The 17,684-nt window shown below is 35.6% G+C and overlaps 1 protein-coding gene across 1 annotated transcript; it reads left to right on the top strand.

Annotated features, from left to right (window-relative positions):
* The first annotated feature begins 543 nt into the window (after positions 1-543).
* LOC145157994 (protein FAR1-RELATED SEQUENCE 5-like) lies at positions 544-6,365 on the top strand. Its single transcript, XM_079076959.1, has 9 exons — positions 544-618; positions 2,881-2,967; positions 3,390-3,492; positions 3,829-4,633; positions 4,743-5,001; positions 5,118-5,171; positions 5,214-5,456; positions 5,561-5,686; positions 5,865-6,365. The coding sequence occupies exons 1-9, from the start codon at positions 544-546 to the stop codon at positions 6,363-6,365; spliced, it is 2,253 nt and encodes a 750-aa protein (XP_078933085.1).
* Positions 6,366-17,684: the final 11,319 nt, after the last annotated feature.

Raw genomic sequence — 17,684 nt, 5'->3', positions numbered from 1 at the left:
ATAGTCATATATGAATCTGTTGTAATCGTGAATGAATAGATGAATTAAATTATAATAATAAACGAATATAACACAATTTATAAAGAAAAACTACAATACAACTATAATCATAAATAAATAAAATATTGGATATTTATATCTAGATTACACATCTATTCATAAATAATAACACAACAAGTTACAATGTAATACATATCTATTTTTTTATAATCACATTTGAATACAACATAAACAAAAATTATAATAAAAATAATTAATTATTCATAAATGAATATATATCATTAATCACATTTGAATACAAATCCAATCATAATGAATACCACTCTAATCATAAATAAATACCATAGCTGTCGATCCCATGAGGCACATGACAAAACCCATTGCTAACTTAGACAGTGTCACAAATAAGATCAGAAGAATCAGAAGAATAACTCAACCAGTCAGCAAAAAAAAGCCTCAAGTCAAATTTAACCCTGGGGAAATCAAAAGAGGCATCAGCCTCTTGACTTTTCCCCCTCACCTCGAACGCTTGTAGAGGAAAGGATGACAGAATGTGACGCGAGCCAGAGGAGCACCACGGTCGGGATCGTGGATGATTTCGGTGATTACACCCTTGAGGTAACCATTATGTTCTCCAAAGTCGAGGCTGCGGAACCTAGCAGGCCCCTTCCGGTGGTGGGTATGAGGCTTAAAGAACGACCCTGCTCCCTTACGTTGTGCCCTAATCACACGCCTGATTTCTGGTTCTCTCTTACCTCTCTGTCTCTCTCTCTCTCGCACACACTCGGTGGCTAGGATTTGGGGACGACAGCAGGTTCTGGGGAGTGAAGATCCTGATATAGGGTTTGGCAATCGACAGTAAGTAGTAATATGGGCCGAGCTCTGTTGTATGGATAATTTAGATGGCTGTTACAGGCATCAAGAATCCGTAGACTAATCTTCAAGAGTCAAATTTCAAACAAAATTGAACCATGATAAATTCGCAGCAACAAACCAGCATAACCGGTGGTCCTTTTTCCCCCCTCCTCTTTGCGATCAATCTGCCACCACCGAGTCCCCTTCTTTCCCTTTCTTCTTCTTCATTCGCTGCCAAGAATAACCACCGTGAGGTTCTGATTTAGATGGAGCGATTGAGACCGATGTACAGGTGAGGGAGGCGTGCCCTAGGTATAGAGAGAAAGATGAAGTCGAAAATAGTGGAGTGAATGATGAAGTCATAGGTTTATAGAGAGATTGAGAGATTTTTGGAGTTATTTAAAATAAGGGAATGATTAATTACCATGATACCCTTTTCTTATTTTTAATTCAAATTAATTGAATTTAAACATTTTAATAATAACAAAATTTCTAATTAATTATAGTCTTAGATCTAAGATAATAGATGGATGAGATATGTTCTCGCGTTCTCAACCTTTTAGGTGTTCTCATTTGATCATACTCCTATATATAAAGTTCAATAGAGAACCATTATTAATCAAGGAACCTATATATATATATATATATATATATATATATATATATATATATATATATATATATATAAAGTTCAATAAAGAACCATTATTAATCAAGGAACCAATCGAAAACGTCGAAATTTAAAGCGATCAACGGCAAAAAGAAGGGTTGTAGACTTTTACAATGGACGCACATGCACCGGATTATAACAAAACTCACTTCCTTTTTTCGTTTAAAATTTTTTTAGGCCATGTTTCTTATCGAAAAAAAAACCGAATATACCGTTGTTCACGATTTTTCGTCCTCTTTCCATAGAGATTCATGATGATATATAAAAAATGAATTTTTTTTTCGAAAAAAACTCAATTCATTTTTTTTGTTGAAAAATGAAGGTCTATTTTTTATAAAAAAAAATTAATAAATATATCAAAATTCATACTTTTTGGTACTTTTTAAACATAGATTCATATTCATGTTAAAAAAACAATATTTCAGTTCAGATTCGCATTGTGAACCTGTTCAGATTCATATTGTGAACTTGTTCAGATTCACAGTGTGCATAATAGTAAGTCAGATTCACAATGTGAATCTGAACTGATCGAGCTTTTTCAAATTGTGAATGTTAAAAATTGAAATATTTACAGTTTAGATTCACAGTGTGAATCTACACTGATCGAGATTATTTTTTTTAGTCGGTGTTGATGTTTATTAATAGAGTACAAAAAATTAATTTTTTTGGTATAATTAGTTTTTTTTTATAAAAATAAATTTAAATATTGAAAAAACTAACAAAATGAAGTGGCTTTTTTTCAAAAAAAAAATTTGTTTTTATATATCAACATTGATCTTTATGGAAAGAGGACGAAAAATCGAGAACAACGGTATATTCGGTTTTTTTTTCGATAAAAAATGTGGCCTAAAAAAACTTTTTAACGAAAAAAAAGATGTGAGTTTTTTTGTAAGGAGGTGGATTTTTTGGTATAATCCGGTGTGTGTGCGTCCAATGTACAAGTGTACATCTATTTCCTTGGTCGTTGATCATTATGATTTCCGACGCTCATGATTGGTTCCTTGTTAATTATGGTTCTCTATTGAACTTCACCTTATATATATATATATATATATATATATATATATATATATATATATATATATATATATATATAGAGGTAAGTTCAATTGAGAAAATAAAAAATGTTGAGAATGGGAGAATCATTCTTAGCCAATCATTTATCTAACATGTTCACCTTAAAAAAAATGTGCGTGTCCATTTTCATTAAGGGTATCTTTGTAAATTAGCAACTTTTTTACATAGAACTTACATGTTCGTTGTTATCAGTTTCCAATTTGATGATATCTTTAGCTCGTTTGAATCGGATATGAGGAATTCATTATCAAAATTCTTTTCTTTATATAACTCATTAGCAATTATACGTATTCATTCTATTAATCGTGAAGTTTCGCATATGTGTTTCAGTTTTCTTCTTCGTATTCAGTTTTCGATTTGATCAGGTATGTATATCATTTGAATCGGATAGATCGGAGTTCATCATCAAGATTATTGCTTTTTATAATTTGTTTGGAATTACGCTTATTATCATCGTTTTGGAGTTGTTTCATCGGAGTTCATTATGAAGATTATCAAGTTTCGAATATGTATTGGAGTTATTTCATCGGATTTTTGTTAAGTAGTTTGAGATATTTATTTCAAATCGGAGCTTATTTAATTTTTAATCGGATATATCGTTGTAGTGTTTACGCTCTGAACTGAGAGAGATTGCTTAATTACATCATCTGATCGATCTGATTTAAGTTTCTTTCAGATATTTTGTACGTTGAGGTGAGATATATTCGAAATTAACCAGGTTTTCATCTTTACGACTTTTTTTGTGAGATATATTCGATATTAAGATTGTTTTTGTTTATTTATACAGATCATTTGGTTTATTATGTCGAATTCTAGTGTTATTGATGGTGATTTGTATTCTTCTATGAGTGAGAGTGAAGAAGAAGATGTTGAGAACTCATTTTTTGAAGGTATCAGTTATTGAATTATTTTGTTGTTTTTAATTTTGTTGATTATCATTTATTGACATATGAATATGTTAATATGAATAAATTGTTGTCTTATTCATATATGAATAAACGTGTGATAATTGTAATTTCGAATTTATTATTTTTTTCGTTTTATTCATATATGAATAAGTTATGTTTTATTTTATATATTTTGAATCCTCATGAATTTTATGTATTCATATATGAATGTTTTATTCATATATGAATGTTTTTTGTTTTATTTATATGAGTTTCATGTATTCATATATGATTGTTTTATTCATATATTATTGTTTTATTCATGCATTATTATTTTAGGTGGTGAATCTTCAAGTTCAGTACATGATGCGCAATATTGTGATGATATAATTGGAGAACATGTCTATAAGCCAGATGTACCTGTTCAACTTATTCCATTTAAGGGTTTAATCTTCAAATCATTAAAGTTGGCTATCAAAATGTATTCTGAGTATGCTGAAATTGGTGGTTTTGATGTTAGACTGAGCACACAGTCAAGGTTTGATAACAAGATTATAAAGAAGAAACATGTTATATATAATCGTGGTGGCAAACAGAAAAAGAAATCTTGTGACACATTGGGTACAAGTGGTGTTAGGAGGAAACGAAATTCAAATTCAAGAGCTATTGGTTGTCAAGCAAAGATTATATTTGAATCTGTGTATGGAACTCCAGATTATAAAGTTTTTCAGTTTGATGAACTTCACAACCATCCACTTGAGAAGAGAAGCGATTTAAAAAAAGCGAGGCAAATGTCATATTCAAAAAAAGAGTTTATTGTGCGTGCTTCCACATCAAAAATAGGTCCAACTATGGCTCATAAGTTGAGGACAAGTCTGAGAGGTGGGTATGAGTTTGCAAAGCCCAAAGTAGTTGACTATAAAAATTTAAGGAGAGATATCAACAGGGTTATTGGTTATAAGGATGCCCAAATGATAGTAAACACAATGAATGACCGTCGAGCTCACTATCCAAATTACTCATTTGAGTTTAATTGTCAAGATGATGTTTTGGACTGTATGTTTTGGGCTGATGAAATGGAGAAGGCATATTATGCTGAATTTGGTGATGTTATCTCGTTTGATGCGACTTTCCAAACAAACAAGTAAGTTATTCTATCTACTTTTTATAGCTTATTCATATATTAATATTTTTATATTCACTTATGAATACATCAAAAATTGACTTTAGTGAACATTTTTTTTGTGTGTTAGGTATCGAATGGTTTTTGTTCCATTTACTGCTATTGACCATCATAAAAAATCAGTTACTGTTGGATCGGGGTTGCTAAGCAATGAAAGCATTGAGTCTTACTCTTGGTTGCTTAAAGCATTTCTTAAAACTCATGGGAAAGAACCAACACTTGTTTTAACCGATCAAGATGCTGCAATAAAACAAGTTGTTGAGAATGTGTTTCCTAATTCAAAGCACCGATTATGTATGTGGCATATAATGAAAAAGTTGAAAAAAAAGGTATTATTTTAATATATTTCAAATATATTACTTATTAGTATATTCATTTATGAATATTGATTGTTATTTTACTTATTATTATTTATTCATTTATGAATATTTTTGTTTTAATATAGATATCAGATGATTTATTTACGAACACAGACTTTAGAAAAAGGTTTTCGAAGCTTGTTTGAGACATTAATATGAAACCTGATGTTTTTGAGGTGAAGTCGGGTTTGCTTATGAAGGAATTCAATCTTGAAGACACAAGATGGTTTAAAGACATGTTTACAATACGTGATTCATGGATACCTGGATATTTTAGTGATATTCCAATGTGTGGTTTGATGAAGACTACGTCGAGGTCAGAGAGTATGAATTCATTCTTTAATACATACTCAGAAAGTGGGAACTTACTTTTGAATTTCATGATGAATTACGCACTGCCATTCAAAAGCAAAGGAATACTCAATGTGAGCTTGATAAGGCATCAAAGAAAGTATCATATAAAATGCAAACACCTCGAGAAATAGAACTGCAAGCATGAAAGGTTTATACAAGTACATTATTTTTTTAGGTGCAAAAAGAAATATATAAAGCATGTTTTTTCTATACATACGCATATGTTGGTATTGAAGATGGTTGGGAAGTTTACATTGTGCAGCACAACAACAGTATAAGCGAATTTAAAAATGAATTTAAGGTAATTATACTAGTTTTTTATGAAAAATGTAATAATATTCATATAAGAATTTGAGAATATTCATATATGAATATGAGAATATTCATATATGAATATGAATATTCATATATGAATATATGAGTGTTGATATGAGTATTCTTATATGAATGTAAATGTGTAAATTTTGTTTTTGTATCAGGTTGAAATAAAAGCTGAAGAGAAAGAAATAGATTGCAGTTGTGAACATTTTAAGCGTATGTGTGTTTTATGCAGACATGCGTTTACAATAATGATGAGATGTGGTGTTAAAGAAATTCCTGAAAGGTACATTTTGAAAAGATGGAGAAAGGATGTGATATCAGGAAATTATCGTTATAGTTCTCTTCAATCCGATTCAGGTGATTGTGAGAATGTAAAGCTAGTCAATGATTCATATTATAGTTTTGAATCATGTTTGGATATTGTAAGAGATGACAAAAGGAGATTGGCTTTGTTTGCTGAGAAACAACAAAAGTTGTTGAAGGAATTTGAGAGTGATTATATTTCTCCTGGATTGAAAAGCAAGACAGATGGTGAAGTCGTATGCAAGCTTTTGGGTGTTACTATTCCTATTCCAGAAGAGATTAATATTCATGTTCCTGAAGTTCAAAGCAATAAAGGTTCTGGAATCAAGAAAAAATTCCAAGTGCAGGTGAAGTAGCATATGAAAATTCTAAAAAAGAACATAGAATGTGTTCAGGATGTGGAAAACGAGTTCCACACAATTTACGTACTTGTCCAGAAAGAGTTGGAGCTGCTAAATCAGCAAAAGACAGTTAGGGATTTTTTTAGTTTTTTTTTTTTTATGTTTTTTGGTTTTATTCATTTATGTATATATGCAGATAAAAACAATAAACAATAATATTCATGTATGAATAATACACATTTATATTCATATGGTAAATTGATATGTTGATATTTGTTTTTTAAATTACTATAAAATAAGTTATATTGATATGGTAAATTATTCATAAATGAATACAAATATGTGAAATTTGTTATACTAATAAATAAGTTATATTCATATCTGAACTTTTTTATGTGAATATCTGAACTTTGTTATACTAACATATTACTTTGTTATTCATAAATGAATATATCATATTCGTATTCATTTATGAATAAATAGAAATAAACTTTGAAAATATTTGAATATAAAAAAATGACAGAAATAAGCAAACTTGTTTCTACTAATAAGTTAGTTATATTCATATATGAAATTTGTTATATTCATATATGAACTTTGTTATACTGACATATTACTCCTAATTTAATCATAAATGAATATATCATATTCGTATTCATTTATGAATAAACATAAATAAACTTTGAAAATATTTAAATATAAAAAACTGACAGAAATAAGCAAAGTTAGTTCTATTATATAATCATTCAACACAAGATAATAAAAGCTGTTCATAAGCATTTCACAAAATATTAAAACGATGCTCAATAACATTTAACAAACCATTTAAAACTTGTTTCGCAGAATCATCTTACATGTACTTCAAATCCATTCATCTTCAACACAAACTGTTCTATAGCATCACACTTCAACATTCTTTCATCTTCACAAGCAATCATCAATATTCTTTTAACCTTTTTTGAATTGTTTTGCATAGCCTTGTATGCATGATCAGTACGCACTTTGAATTCAACTTTTTGATATTTTTCAGCAAGATCCAACACTTTAGCCTTCAACATGTTAATTTCAGAAGTTAGCATTATGTGTGCATACCTTTGCCTGAGCTTCTCTAAAGTAGTTTGCTGAATTGCACTTTCTTTATGAAGAACTGGTTTCCACTTTGAGAGTGGTTGTCCCATATAGGTCTCCATATGTCTCATTGCAAAGACCCCACAATCAACTTTGTTTTTAACTGTTCTCCATGACATTTCAAGTCGTTGGGGTTTGATACTTTCTTTTGAGATTGCATTTGCTCTTGGATGGTTTATTTCTTTAAAGTATCTCACAAACAAATTTTTCTGATCATTAAATAAAATAAAAGTTAGATATGTAATAAATTGGTTCTTTTATGCTGTTGTGAATTGGGTACATACCAAAGGTTTCAATAGTACTTCGTATTTCCCTTCATAATCCCCCTCAACTGCACTGTTGTCTAGAATTTCAATTGATGGTTTCTTTAAGTGGAAGACAATCACAAAAATGTGAGTACTTCTAACAACTGGAAAGAATACATGTTTTTATGTATATAATGGTAAGTATTTTGTTGATAAAATATATATAAAAAAACAACTTTAATTAACATATCATGTCAATATCTTTTATGTTCAAGATTTTTTTGTACCCATTGGTACTGTCATGAAAGTTCTTCTTGAATTTTTCATACTTTCTTTCATCAGACAATGTTGAAGTTAGATAAGCAGTCTATAATCAATATAATCATATGTGAATTTCAGTTGAATATATATAATTATCTTAAAGAATACATCATATTTGTATAATCATATGTGAATTTCAGTTGTAAAAAAATATAATATTCATAAATGAATACATCATATTGGTGTATTCATTTATCAATAAGGAAGGAATTAAGGTTACACATAATCATATGTGAATTTCAGTTGAATATATATAATTATCTTAAAGAATACATCATATTTGTATAATCATATGTGAATTTCAGTTGTAAAAATATATAATATTCATAAATGAATACATCATATTGGTGTATTCATTTATCAGTAAGGAAGGAATTAAGGTTAGAACATAAACTTACAGAAACTCTAACTTTAAAGAAGAGTCTGTATGGTGAATTTCCCAAATCCCTTTCCAGTTCTTGGTGGTTAAGTAAATCAGCCCAAGTGTCTAAAACTTCTCCAAAAATCTCTGTGTTTGCATATAGACTTTCCATAACTGCTCTTTCTGTTATCTGACCATATTTTGTCTGGACAACCACATCTCTGCAAATATATAATCAAAATGCCATAGATTATTATCTATATAATAATCATATATGAATGTATATAAAATAAAGTTACTTACGATGTATTCCCTTGTAAGTTGAACAACCATTCACAGACAATACTCTCTTGATGTGTCAGTTTGGGTTTTGTGTCTGTTATTCTGCATTTGAAAGGTGATTTGAAAGCATCAGCAAGCTTCTTCTCTCTTGGTTGATGCAGATCATGCTTTGATGGTCCTACTTCAGTAGGAATTGCTACAGAGATTGGATTTGGATTAAAAACATTTTTCTTTGCTAATCTGATAACAACCTTCTGATGGTCGTCTTTGATTTGTTTCTTTGTAAGTGGTTTTTTTGGTGAAGATTCATTAGATTTTTTACTTGAAGTTTGATATGAATCTTGACTGAGACCTAGACTAAAGCTTGGATGAGTATCTGCATGCCAGGAGATTTATCATATAAATAGTTGTAAGTTAATTATAATATTTGAGTTTATATTTTGAAATTTTTATCCAAATTGTTACCTCCTTTATTTCCTGAAAGATAAAGAACTTTGATTAAGTAATTCATTTGTGAATAAGTAATGTATTCATTTATGAATAAGTAATGCATATCATTATTTATGAATAAGAAATATTAAATTTTTATTTTTTTGTATATTGTGTTATTTATTTGTGAATAATAAAACTTATTATATTCATTTATTAGTGATTCAACTATTTACCTTTATCTTCTGCATTTCCTTTCTCAATTTCTGTATGTTTATCTTCACCTCCATCTTTCGTGTTCTTAGCTTTTGCTCCTTGTTTATTTGTATGTTCAGAGTTTTCCTTGCCTGAAACATATACATCATAGATGAATATTTTTTACTTTTTTACTCATTTATATAGTGTATTATTCACTTATGAATAAACAATGTTATTAAAAAAATCAATATAAATATTTTAATATATTTTAAATCATTCATTTACCTGTATCATCTCCGTTTGTTTTTTCAATTTCTTTTCCTTCTTCATGTACACCTTTTGATTTTTCCTTTTCTGCAAGAGTATTACTTTTACTTCTACTCATTGGTGACACTGGTCAAAATCTAATAAACAAAATTGTTATTGTTTATTAATATTTTTATATATTTTTTTAAAATAAAAGTAAGACAAAATTTACCTATATCAATATCATCCAAAATAGTTTTCATTTCAGGGTCATTCCAGATTTCATCTTCTTGACTATTTAAACTTGAAATTCCAACTCCAAGGACATGATCCACAATGTTGTCAACAACTTTATCCAACAAAATTTCACTTTCAGTTTGTTGAATAGTCTCTTCATGATTATTTGTTTCTTCATTATCATCACATTTTTTCTCTTCATCATTGCCATTTTGATTGTTCTTTCCATCTTTCTCTTTTACTTCAGTTTCACCTTCTTTTTTATTATTATCTCCATCATTCTTTATTCCTTCATTCTCTACTTCATTTAAATCAAGCAAATAATCTTCTTCTGGTTGACTTCCATCATTATCATTGTCTTCTTCACCATTTCCCTCTTTATCTTCATTTTCTTTTTGATCATTTGTTTTTTGACCGATTATTGGTGTCAAATTGATTCCTTCAAATCCAGTTTGATTAATTGGAAATTCAAAAAGTGTTGTGCCTTCTGTTTTTTCTTCACCAATTATATTTGTCATCTTTTCTTTGAAAATCCTAAAACCTTCCTTTTCAGGGAACTTTGTTATCGCATCATTGAGCTTTGAATTCATCTTTTCCTTCATCCTCTCGAAACTACTAAGCATTTTAGATATTTTTGATTCATATGCCTATGTAATAAAAAAGAAGTATGATTAGAATTTAATGTAATCATATATTATTAACATGTTCAAACTAATTACCTCAACAGAATGATCTTCATCTTTATCAGAATCACTGTCTTCGAGATCTGTATCTCCTTCATCTTGTTCATTAACAAATTCTTCATTTAATTCTCCAAGTCCAAATCTACCTTTTTCTTGTTTAAAATGTCTCTCGATATCTAATCTTCTCTGAACTCCAATAATAAATTGTTGGACGTTTACGTGTTACAGTTAAAGCTTCTGAGTGGATGTTATCAGCATAGAACAACTGCACATAAATGATAACTAATTGATATTCATATATGAACAAGTAATATTATTTTTTACTTATTCATATGTGAATAAGTAATGTAAAGCATTACGTGTGAACAAGTATATTTTTCTTATTCATATATGAATATGTGCTATTAGTTTATGAATAATCAATATTATTAAAATTTGAGTATAAACATTATAATAACTTACCACCAACAAAGCTGAAGGTCCAACAAAGAAGTTGGTATCTGAGTATGGTATGTATGAGTTCTTTGTTCTGACAAGACAGTCCAAAACATAGCTGCACCAGTCTGTGTTGCTGATATCTGTTTTTCTTGAAATATAACTCAAGGGAAACAGGTTGCATCTTCCCATTGATGTTGACTCGCAAAACATGTTGACAAAAAGAACTAAGAAGTTCAATTTGAAATTGAAATCAGCTTGTGTGGTAGAAACAATAACATTTTTGATTGCACTCAGTCGGGTGATTGAATCTTTTTTTAAATTGTTGCTTACATTCATCATAACTTGTATCATCCTTAGGCCATTGATCTAGTTGTGTAAGTTTGGTTCCACCAATTGGTATGCCCAACATGTCATGAACAGACTCTACTGTTACTTTCAGTTCCTTTCCTTCAATATCTATCACCATTCTCTCAGAATCAAATTTTTGAAGAACATAAAATCCCAGCTTCAGTGGTATATCTGTGATTTTGATTTTTAGCAATGCTCCAAAAACCCATAGATCTTACAGATTCTTTTTGTTCTTTGCTCATCCCAAGGATTATAGATAGTAATGACTCTGATGAACATCTGTTTTTCATTGAGTAAAATTCCTTTACCACTGGTTTTTTTTTTGTCTTTTTTGATTGGTGACTCCTTTTTTTTGCCTTCTTTGATGGATGACTACTTTCAAAATCAGAGTCTGAATCTTGTAGTTGTTGTTTTTCAGGAGTTTTCCTTTTTGATGGACTTTTTCTGCTTTGATGCTTTCTTTTCTTTGGTGTTTTTGTTTCTTTTTTATCTGGGGAATGAAAACATATAATATTTGAATAAGTTATTGATATATGAATATGATATATTTTGAAATGCATTTTACAAAGAAAATATATTATATTCATAAATGAATATAGAATATTCATTTATAAGATATGATATGTATTTTATACCTTTTTGATTTTTCTGCATTGATCTTGTTTCTCTCATTGTTGGTGAATCTTTATCGGAAATGTTATGTAACATCCAGATTTCCAGGTATCATAATTTAAATAAATGTTTTTGAGATGAGAAGAGGGACTCGACGAGTTGACGTCTAAACTCGTCGAGTAGGATCGCGACTGATGACTCGGATTAATGAATGGACTCGACGAGTCGGAGAGTCGACTCGACGAGTCCGCACTGTTGGCAGAAACCCTAAATCTTTGGGCCTGAGCCCTATTTAAAGGCACTTATGGCCTTCAATTGCGGCTACCTTTCCAGAAGAGAGAACCCTAGCGAGTTTGAGTGTGTAGAGTGAGAGGAAGAGCTATATTGAGCTATTTGGTGTGATTTTGCAAAGGAGGAGAAAAGTTCCAGCAAGAAGGACCAGAGGAGGTTGTTGTTCTGAGTTAGTCAAGCAAAGAGCTTCATTCTGAGGTACCAAATCGAACCCCTCTTCTTCCCTATTGTGTAGATTCCATTTTTGGGGTTAGGGCTTGAATCACTTCATTTTTGGGATCTTGAATGCATCAAATCCCTCTTCCTAGTTGTGTTATAGATCTGGATTTCTAGGTCCAGAGAGCCAGAAAGTATGAAGCTTTAATTGAGTAATCATAGGGTTTTGAAGCTAGGAAGCATTAATGGGGTTTCTATAGTATATAATGCAAGATACACCATGCATAGACACCAAGTTCAGACCTTTACGTGACTTTTGGGTGTTAGAAGGTCAGATCTATAAGTTAGAGAAACAGATCTGACCTCATAAGGTCGTTTGAGCATTGTCATGGAGGAAACTCGCCGAGTCCATGAGAGGACTCGACGAGTCGGATCGGGTTGCCCCGTGATTCGTGATCAGTGGTAACCCGTCGAGTGAAAGGTTAACTCGATGAGTCGAGTAAGGCCTTAGGAGGATTTAGAGGACACGCATGGACTCGCCGAGTCACCCGAGTGCACTCGACGAGTCTGGTCAAAGTTGGACCGTTGACTGGAGTTGACTTTCGTTGACTTTTAGGGTTTGGTCAACAAGTGGACATTTGGACCATTGGAGGAGTAAAATGGTATTTTCCCCTTCTATGAGATTATAGGAAGGGATTAGTCTAGCCTTTGAGAATCGTTATTAATTAGAGGTAAATTACTTTATGTGATTAGGCGGAGGCTAGATCAGTATTTCAAGTTCGAGACTTTCCGAGATTACCCGAGGTGAGTCTTCTCACTATACATTACCTAGAGTGGTATCCATGTGCAGACCGGAGGGTCTTATGTGTTATGTGTTTACTTGAGATTATGTGTATTGTGATTTATGTATGCTATGTGATATTTAGACCGGACCGGAGGGTCCAACGATTTAGACCGGACCAGAAGGTCCAACGAGCTAGACCGAACCGGAGGGTCCAACGAGCTTCGGGACTGGAGGGTCCCGCTGAGACACATTGACCAGGGGGTCTTATCGAGTTATAGCCTTGAGTGGCTTATGTGTTGTATGTGGTATTTTGGGGAACTCACTAAGCATTTATGCTTACCGTGTTATGTGATATTTGTTTCAGGTACTAGCGAGGATCGCGGGAAGGCGCCGGCATGATTTGTACACACTGGCAGAGGATTATGTTTTTGAGATTCTGGGATATGTTTTATTGTGATCACATTTGATACACATGAGAATTTGAGAATATTATATGAGTTTATTGTGTTTGAAAAATGAAAAATTGTTTTAAAATTTACGTCGTTACAAGTTGGTATCAGAGCCTTGGTTTGAGGGATTCGGATGCACCTTCGGGCGTATCTGAACTCAAACTGAGGATTTGATAAAAAATTTCATAAAAGAAACAATTTTTCTAAAAAGAGTAAAAGATTTTGAGAAAAGCAGAACGGAGCAGTGTGTACGATCAGCCAGCGTCCGAACGGTGATTTCCCAAAATACCCTTACATTATGTGTTATGAGATATTATGTGATATGCTATGCATGCTAGAGTAGGCTAGATATTTATATTTAGGACTAGAGTGGGCCTGATTTGTGATGCCTTAGCCTAGGAGTTACTGCTACTATGAATTTCTTTGAGTGTGAGTAGGTAGCAGGGAGGAGCTTATGAGAGGTCTATTGGGTGGTAGCCTGCGCTCAGCGAGATATAGGGTACTTGGGAACTAGAATCCTACGAGGAGGACTTGGGGTGATTACTGATGTGGTGTGGAAGGTAGTATAAGGGCCCATACTACTGGAAACACTAGATCAGTGAGCAGCCCAAGTAAGAATCCTTAGGGTACTAAGGAGCAAGTAGGGTTGAGTGATAGAGTGCGAGAATGCTCGAGCGAGTCTCTGATTTCTTTTGTGTTGTAATTCAGAGACATTATGGTGGGTACGCGCCACACTCCAGAGAGCAGCGGTGTTAGCGATCATGAGATTCGCAGGATGATTCATGATAAGGTGGTTGCATCCATTCGAGCTGAGATACCAGAGATGTTTGGGTCTATCAAGACCACGCTGATTGAGACATTTAACGAGCGGTATGCTGCTCTTACTGATGCTGCTGTTGCTGCGGCCACCGCAGCCGTTGCCGCTACTAGGCCACAGGGGGGTGACTCGTTGCTGTACCGGGAGTTCAGCAACACGAAGCCACCAGAGTTTGATGGGACTCAGGATCCGATAGCCGCGATGAGATGGATCTCTGACATTGAGGGATACTTCTACACATGTTCTTGTCTGGAGCATCTGAGGGTACAGTTTGTGCTGAACCAGCTTCGCTTGGGAGCGAAGGATTGGTGGAAGTTTGTGACGGTTGACTTTACTCCTGCAGGGATTACAGCGGTGACCTGGGAGAGGTTCACCACCATGTTCCGAGATGAGTATGTTCCCCCTGTAGAGAGGGAACGTCTAGCCCAGGAGTTCTTGTCCCTCAAGCAGGGGACGGAGTCTGTGACTGTGATTACACGAATGTTTCACGAGAGGGCATTGTTTTTCCCTGAACATGTGTCTTCTGAGCAGGCACGCATGAGTCGATATTTGAGCATACTGAGGAGAGACATTCGTGAGTTCGTGGCGAACTCGACATACCGGATATTTGCCGAGCTCCAGGAAAATGCACGGAAGAGGAGATTGAGCTAGAGACTCAGGCCAGGGAGGAGGTCGAGTCTTAGAGGAGGGACAGGCGGTCGGCACAGTCTCAGCCGGCAGCCAAGCGGGCAAAGCCTGCTGATTCGATATTTGGAGGTCCGAAGGGCCGCACTTGCGGGAAGTGCGGCAAGAGCCATGAGGGAGTGTGCAGAGCAGGGGTGTCCTACAAGTGTGGAAAGGAGGGGCATTTCGCGAGGGATTGCCCCAAGGGGTTTGCAGTTTGCTTCCACTGCAACCATACTGGCCATCGGAAGGCCGAGTGCCCACAGCTACTTCAGGGATCGGCTCAGGGATCTACACCTGCTGCTACTAGATCCACCGAGGCCCGGCCAGTGAAGGCCGAGGCACCAAAGGCTCACGGGAGAGCCTTTCAGTTGACAGCGGAGGAGGTCTGCGCAGCGCCCGATGTCGTGGCTGGTATGTATTCTTTTATTTACTTATTCTGAGTTCAAGATATTGTGCTTATATTGTGGTATGCATAGGTACTTTTCTTGTGAGTTTTGTACCTGCTTTGGTGTTATTTGACTCGGGTGCGAGTCGATCTTTCGTGTCATTAGCATCTAGTCAGCACATCAGTATCCGACTAGAGGCGTTGAGTCGACCTCTACAAGTTTCTATAGCTGACGAGCGAGCGGTGTATGGTACTGATGTGATTCGAGGATGTGTACTCAAGATTTTCGGTGTTGAGTTCCCGATAGACCTGGTACCGATTGCGATGGGGGATGTCTTGGTCATCGTGGGCATGGACTGGTTGAGCCGATTCAGAGCTGTTATCGACTGCGAGCGTCAGTTGGTGACCATACGAGACCCTAGTGGGGAGTACTTACGGTGTATGGCGAGGGTACCCGATCTGGGTCCGCTTTTTGCTCGGCTGCCAGAGCGAGACAGAGTCTACAACAGGGATGTAGAGGGTTTGTAGCCTATGTGATGGATACACGAGTTGCCACAGAGAGGCCGAGTTATGTCGGTGAGGTACCGATAGTGTGAGAGTTTCCGGATGTTTTCCCCGAGGAGTTGTCGGGTGTGCCTCCCGAGAGGCAGGTGGAGTTTCGCATCGATTTGGTTCCGGGGGCAGCGCCTATTGCCAAGGCACCCTATCGCCTAGCGCCACCGGAGATGCAGGAGTTATCCTCGCAGCTTCATGAGCTGTTGGGGGAAGGGATTCATCCGACCGAGTAGCTCGCCGTGGGGAGCGCTGATCCTTTTTGTCAAGAAAAAGGATGGTTCACACCGGATGTGCATCGATTACCGGGAGTTGAACAAGTTGACAGTCAAGAACCGTTATCCACTACCAAGGATCGACGATCTGTTCGATCAGTTGCAGGGAGCGTCTTGGTTTTCCAAGATAGACTTGAGGTTTGGATATCACCAGATGAGAGTGCGTGATGAGGATATCCAGAAGACGGCGTGCAGGACTCGTTATGGGCATTACGAGTTCGTGGTGATGCCTTTTGGGCTCACCAATGCACCAGCGGCGTTCATGGATCTCATGAACCGAGTATGCAGGCCGATGTTGGATCGATCGGTGATTGTGTTCATCGACGACATTCTAGTGTATTTGAGATCCAAAGAGCAGCATGAGGAGCATCTGAGGGAGATCCTTGGAGTGTTGAGATCGGAGAGGCTTTATGCCAAATTCTCCAAGTGTGATTTTTGGTTACGAGAGGTCCAGTTCTTGGGACATCTCGTTAATCAGAATGGGATATTGGTCGATCCGGCCAAGATTAAGGCTGTCATGAGTTGGGAGGTGTCGAGATCCCCCACCGAGATCAGGATTTTTCTGGGGTTGGTCGGCTACTATCGTAGATTTATCAGAGATTTCTCCAAGATTTTCGTTCCCCTCACCAGATTGACCCGGAAGGGTGTTGCTTTCATTTGGAGTCCCGAGCAGCAGACCTCGTTTGAGACTCTTCGCCAGAGATTATGTGAAGCCCCGGTGTTAGCCCTTCCGGAGGGAATGGAGGATTTCGTGGTGTACTGTGATGCGTCTATATCGGGTTGGGTGCGGTGCTTATATAGAGAGGGCACGTGATAGCATACACATCGAGGCAGCTGAAGCCTCATGAGACGAGGTATCCCACCCACGATTTGGAGTTGGGGGCAGTGGTGTTCCCCCTCAAGATATGGCGCCATTATTTGTATGGGGTTCGGTGTACCATATACACGGACCACAAGAGTTTGAAGTATCTGATGGATCAGCCCAACCTGAATATGCGCTAGAGGAGATGGTTGGATGTGGTAAAGGATTACGACTGTGAGATCTTGTACCACCCGGGCAAGGCTAACGTGGTAGCCGATGCTCTGAGCCGTAAGGCGGAGAGTGCCCCGATTCGAGATATATGTATGAGGATGACGGTGATGACTCCGGTGTTGGATACCATTCGAGAGGCCCAGGCAGAGGCTGTGAGACCGGAGAACCGCAAGAGGGAGCGGGTGATTGGACAGGTATCCGAGTTTGTGACGGATAGTCGAGGGCTTATGACCTTTCGTGGTCGAATTTGGGTGTCGTATTCGGGCGGGGCACGTAGCACTCTGATGGAGGAGGCGCATAGATCGAGATTTTCGATCCATCCCGGGGCCACTAAGATGTATTTGGACCTGAAGAGAGACTACCGGTGGCCCTGTATGAAGAGGGATGTTGCATGGGTA

The sequence above is a fragment of the Lactuca virosa genome, chromosome 2 (assembly GCF_052849685.1).
Source record: "Lactuca virosa cultivar CGN04683 chromosome 2, Lactuca_virosa_CGN04683_v6, whole genome shotgun sequence".
In the NCBI taxonomy this organism is placed as follows: Eukaryota; Viridiplantae; Streptophyta; class Magnoliopsida; order Asterales; family Asteraceae; genus Lactuca; species Lactuca virosa.
The sequence above is the reverse complement of the archived record's forward strand: the minus strand, read 5'-3'. Positions and strand labels throughout refer to the sequence as shown.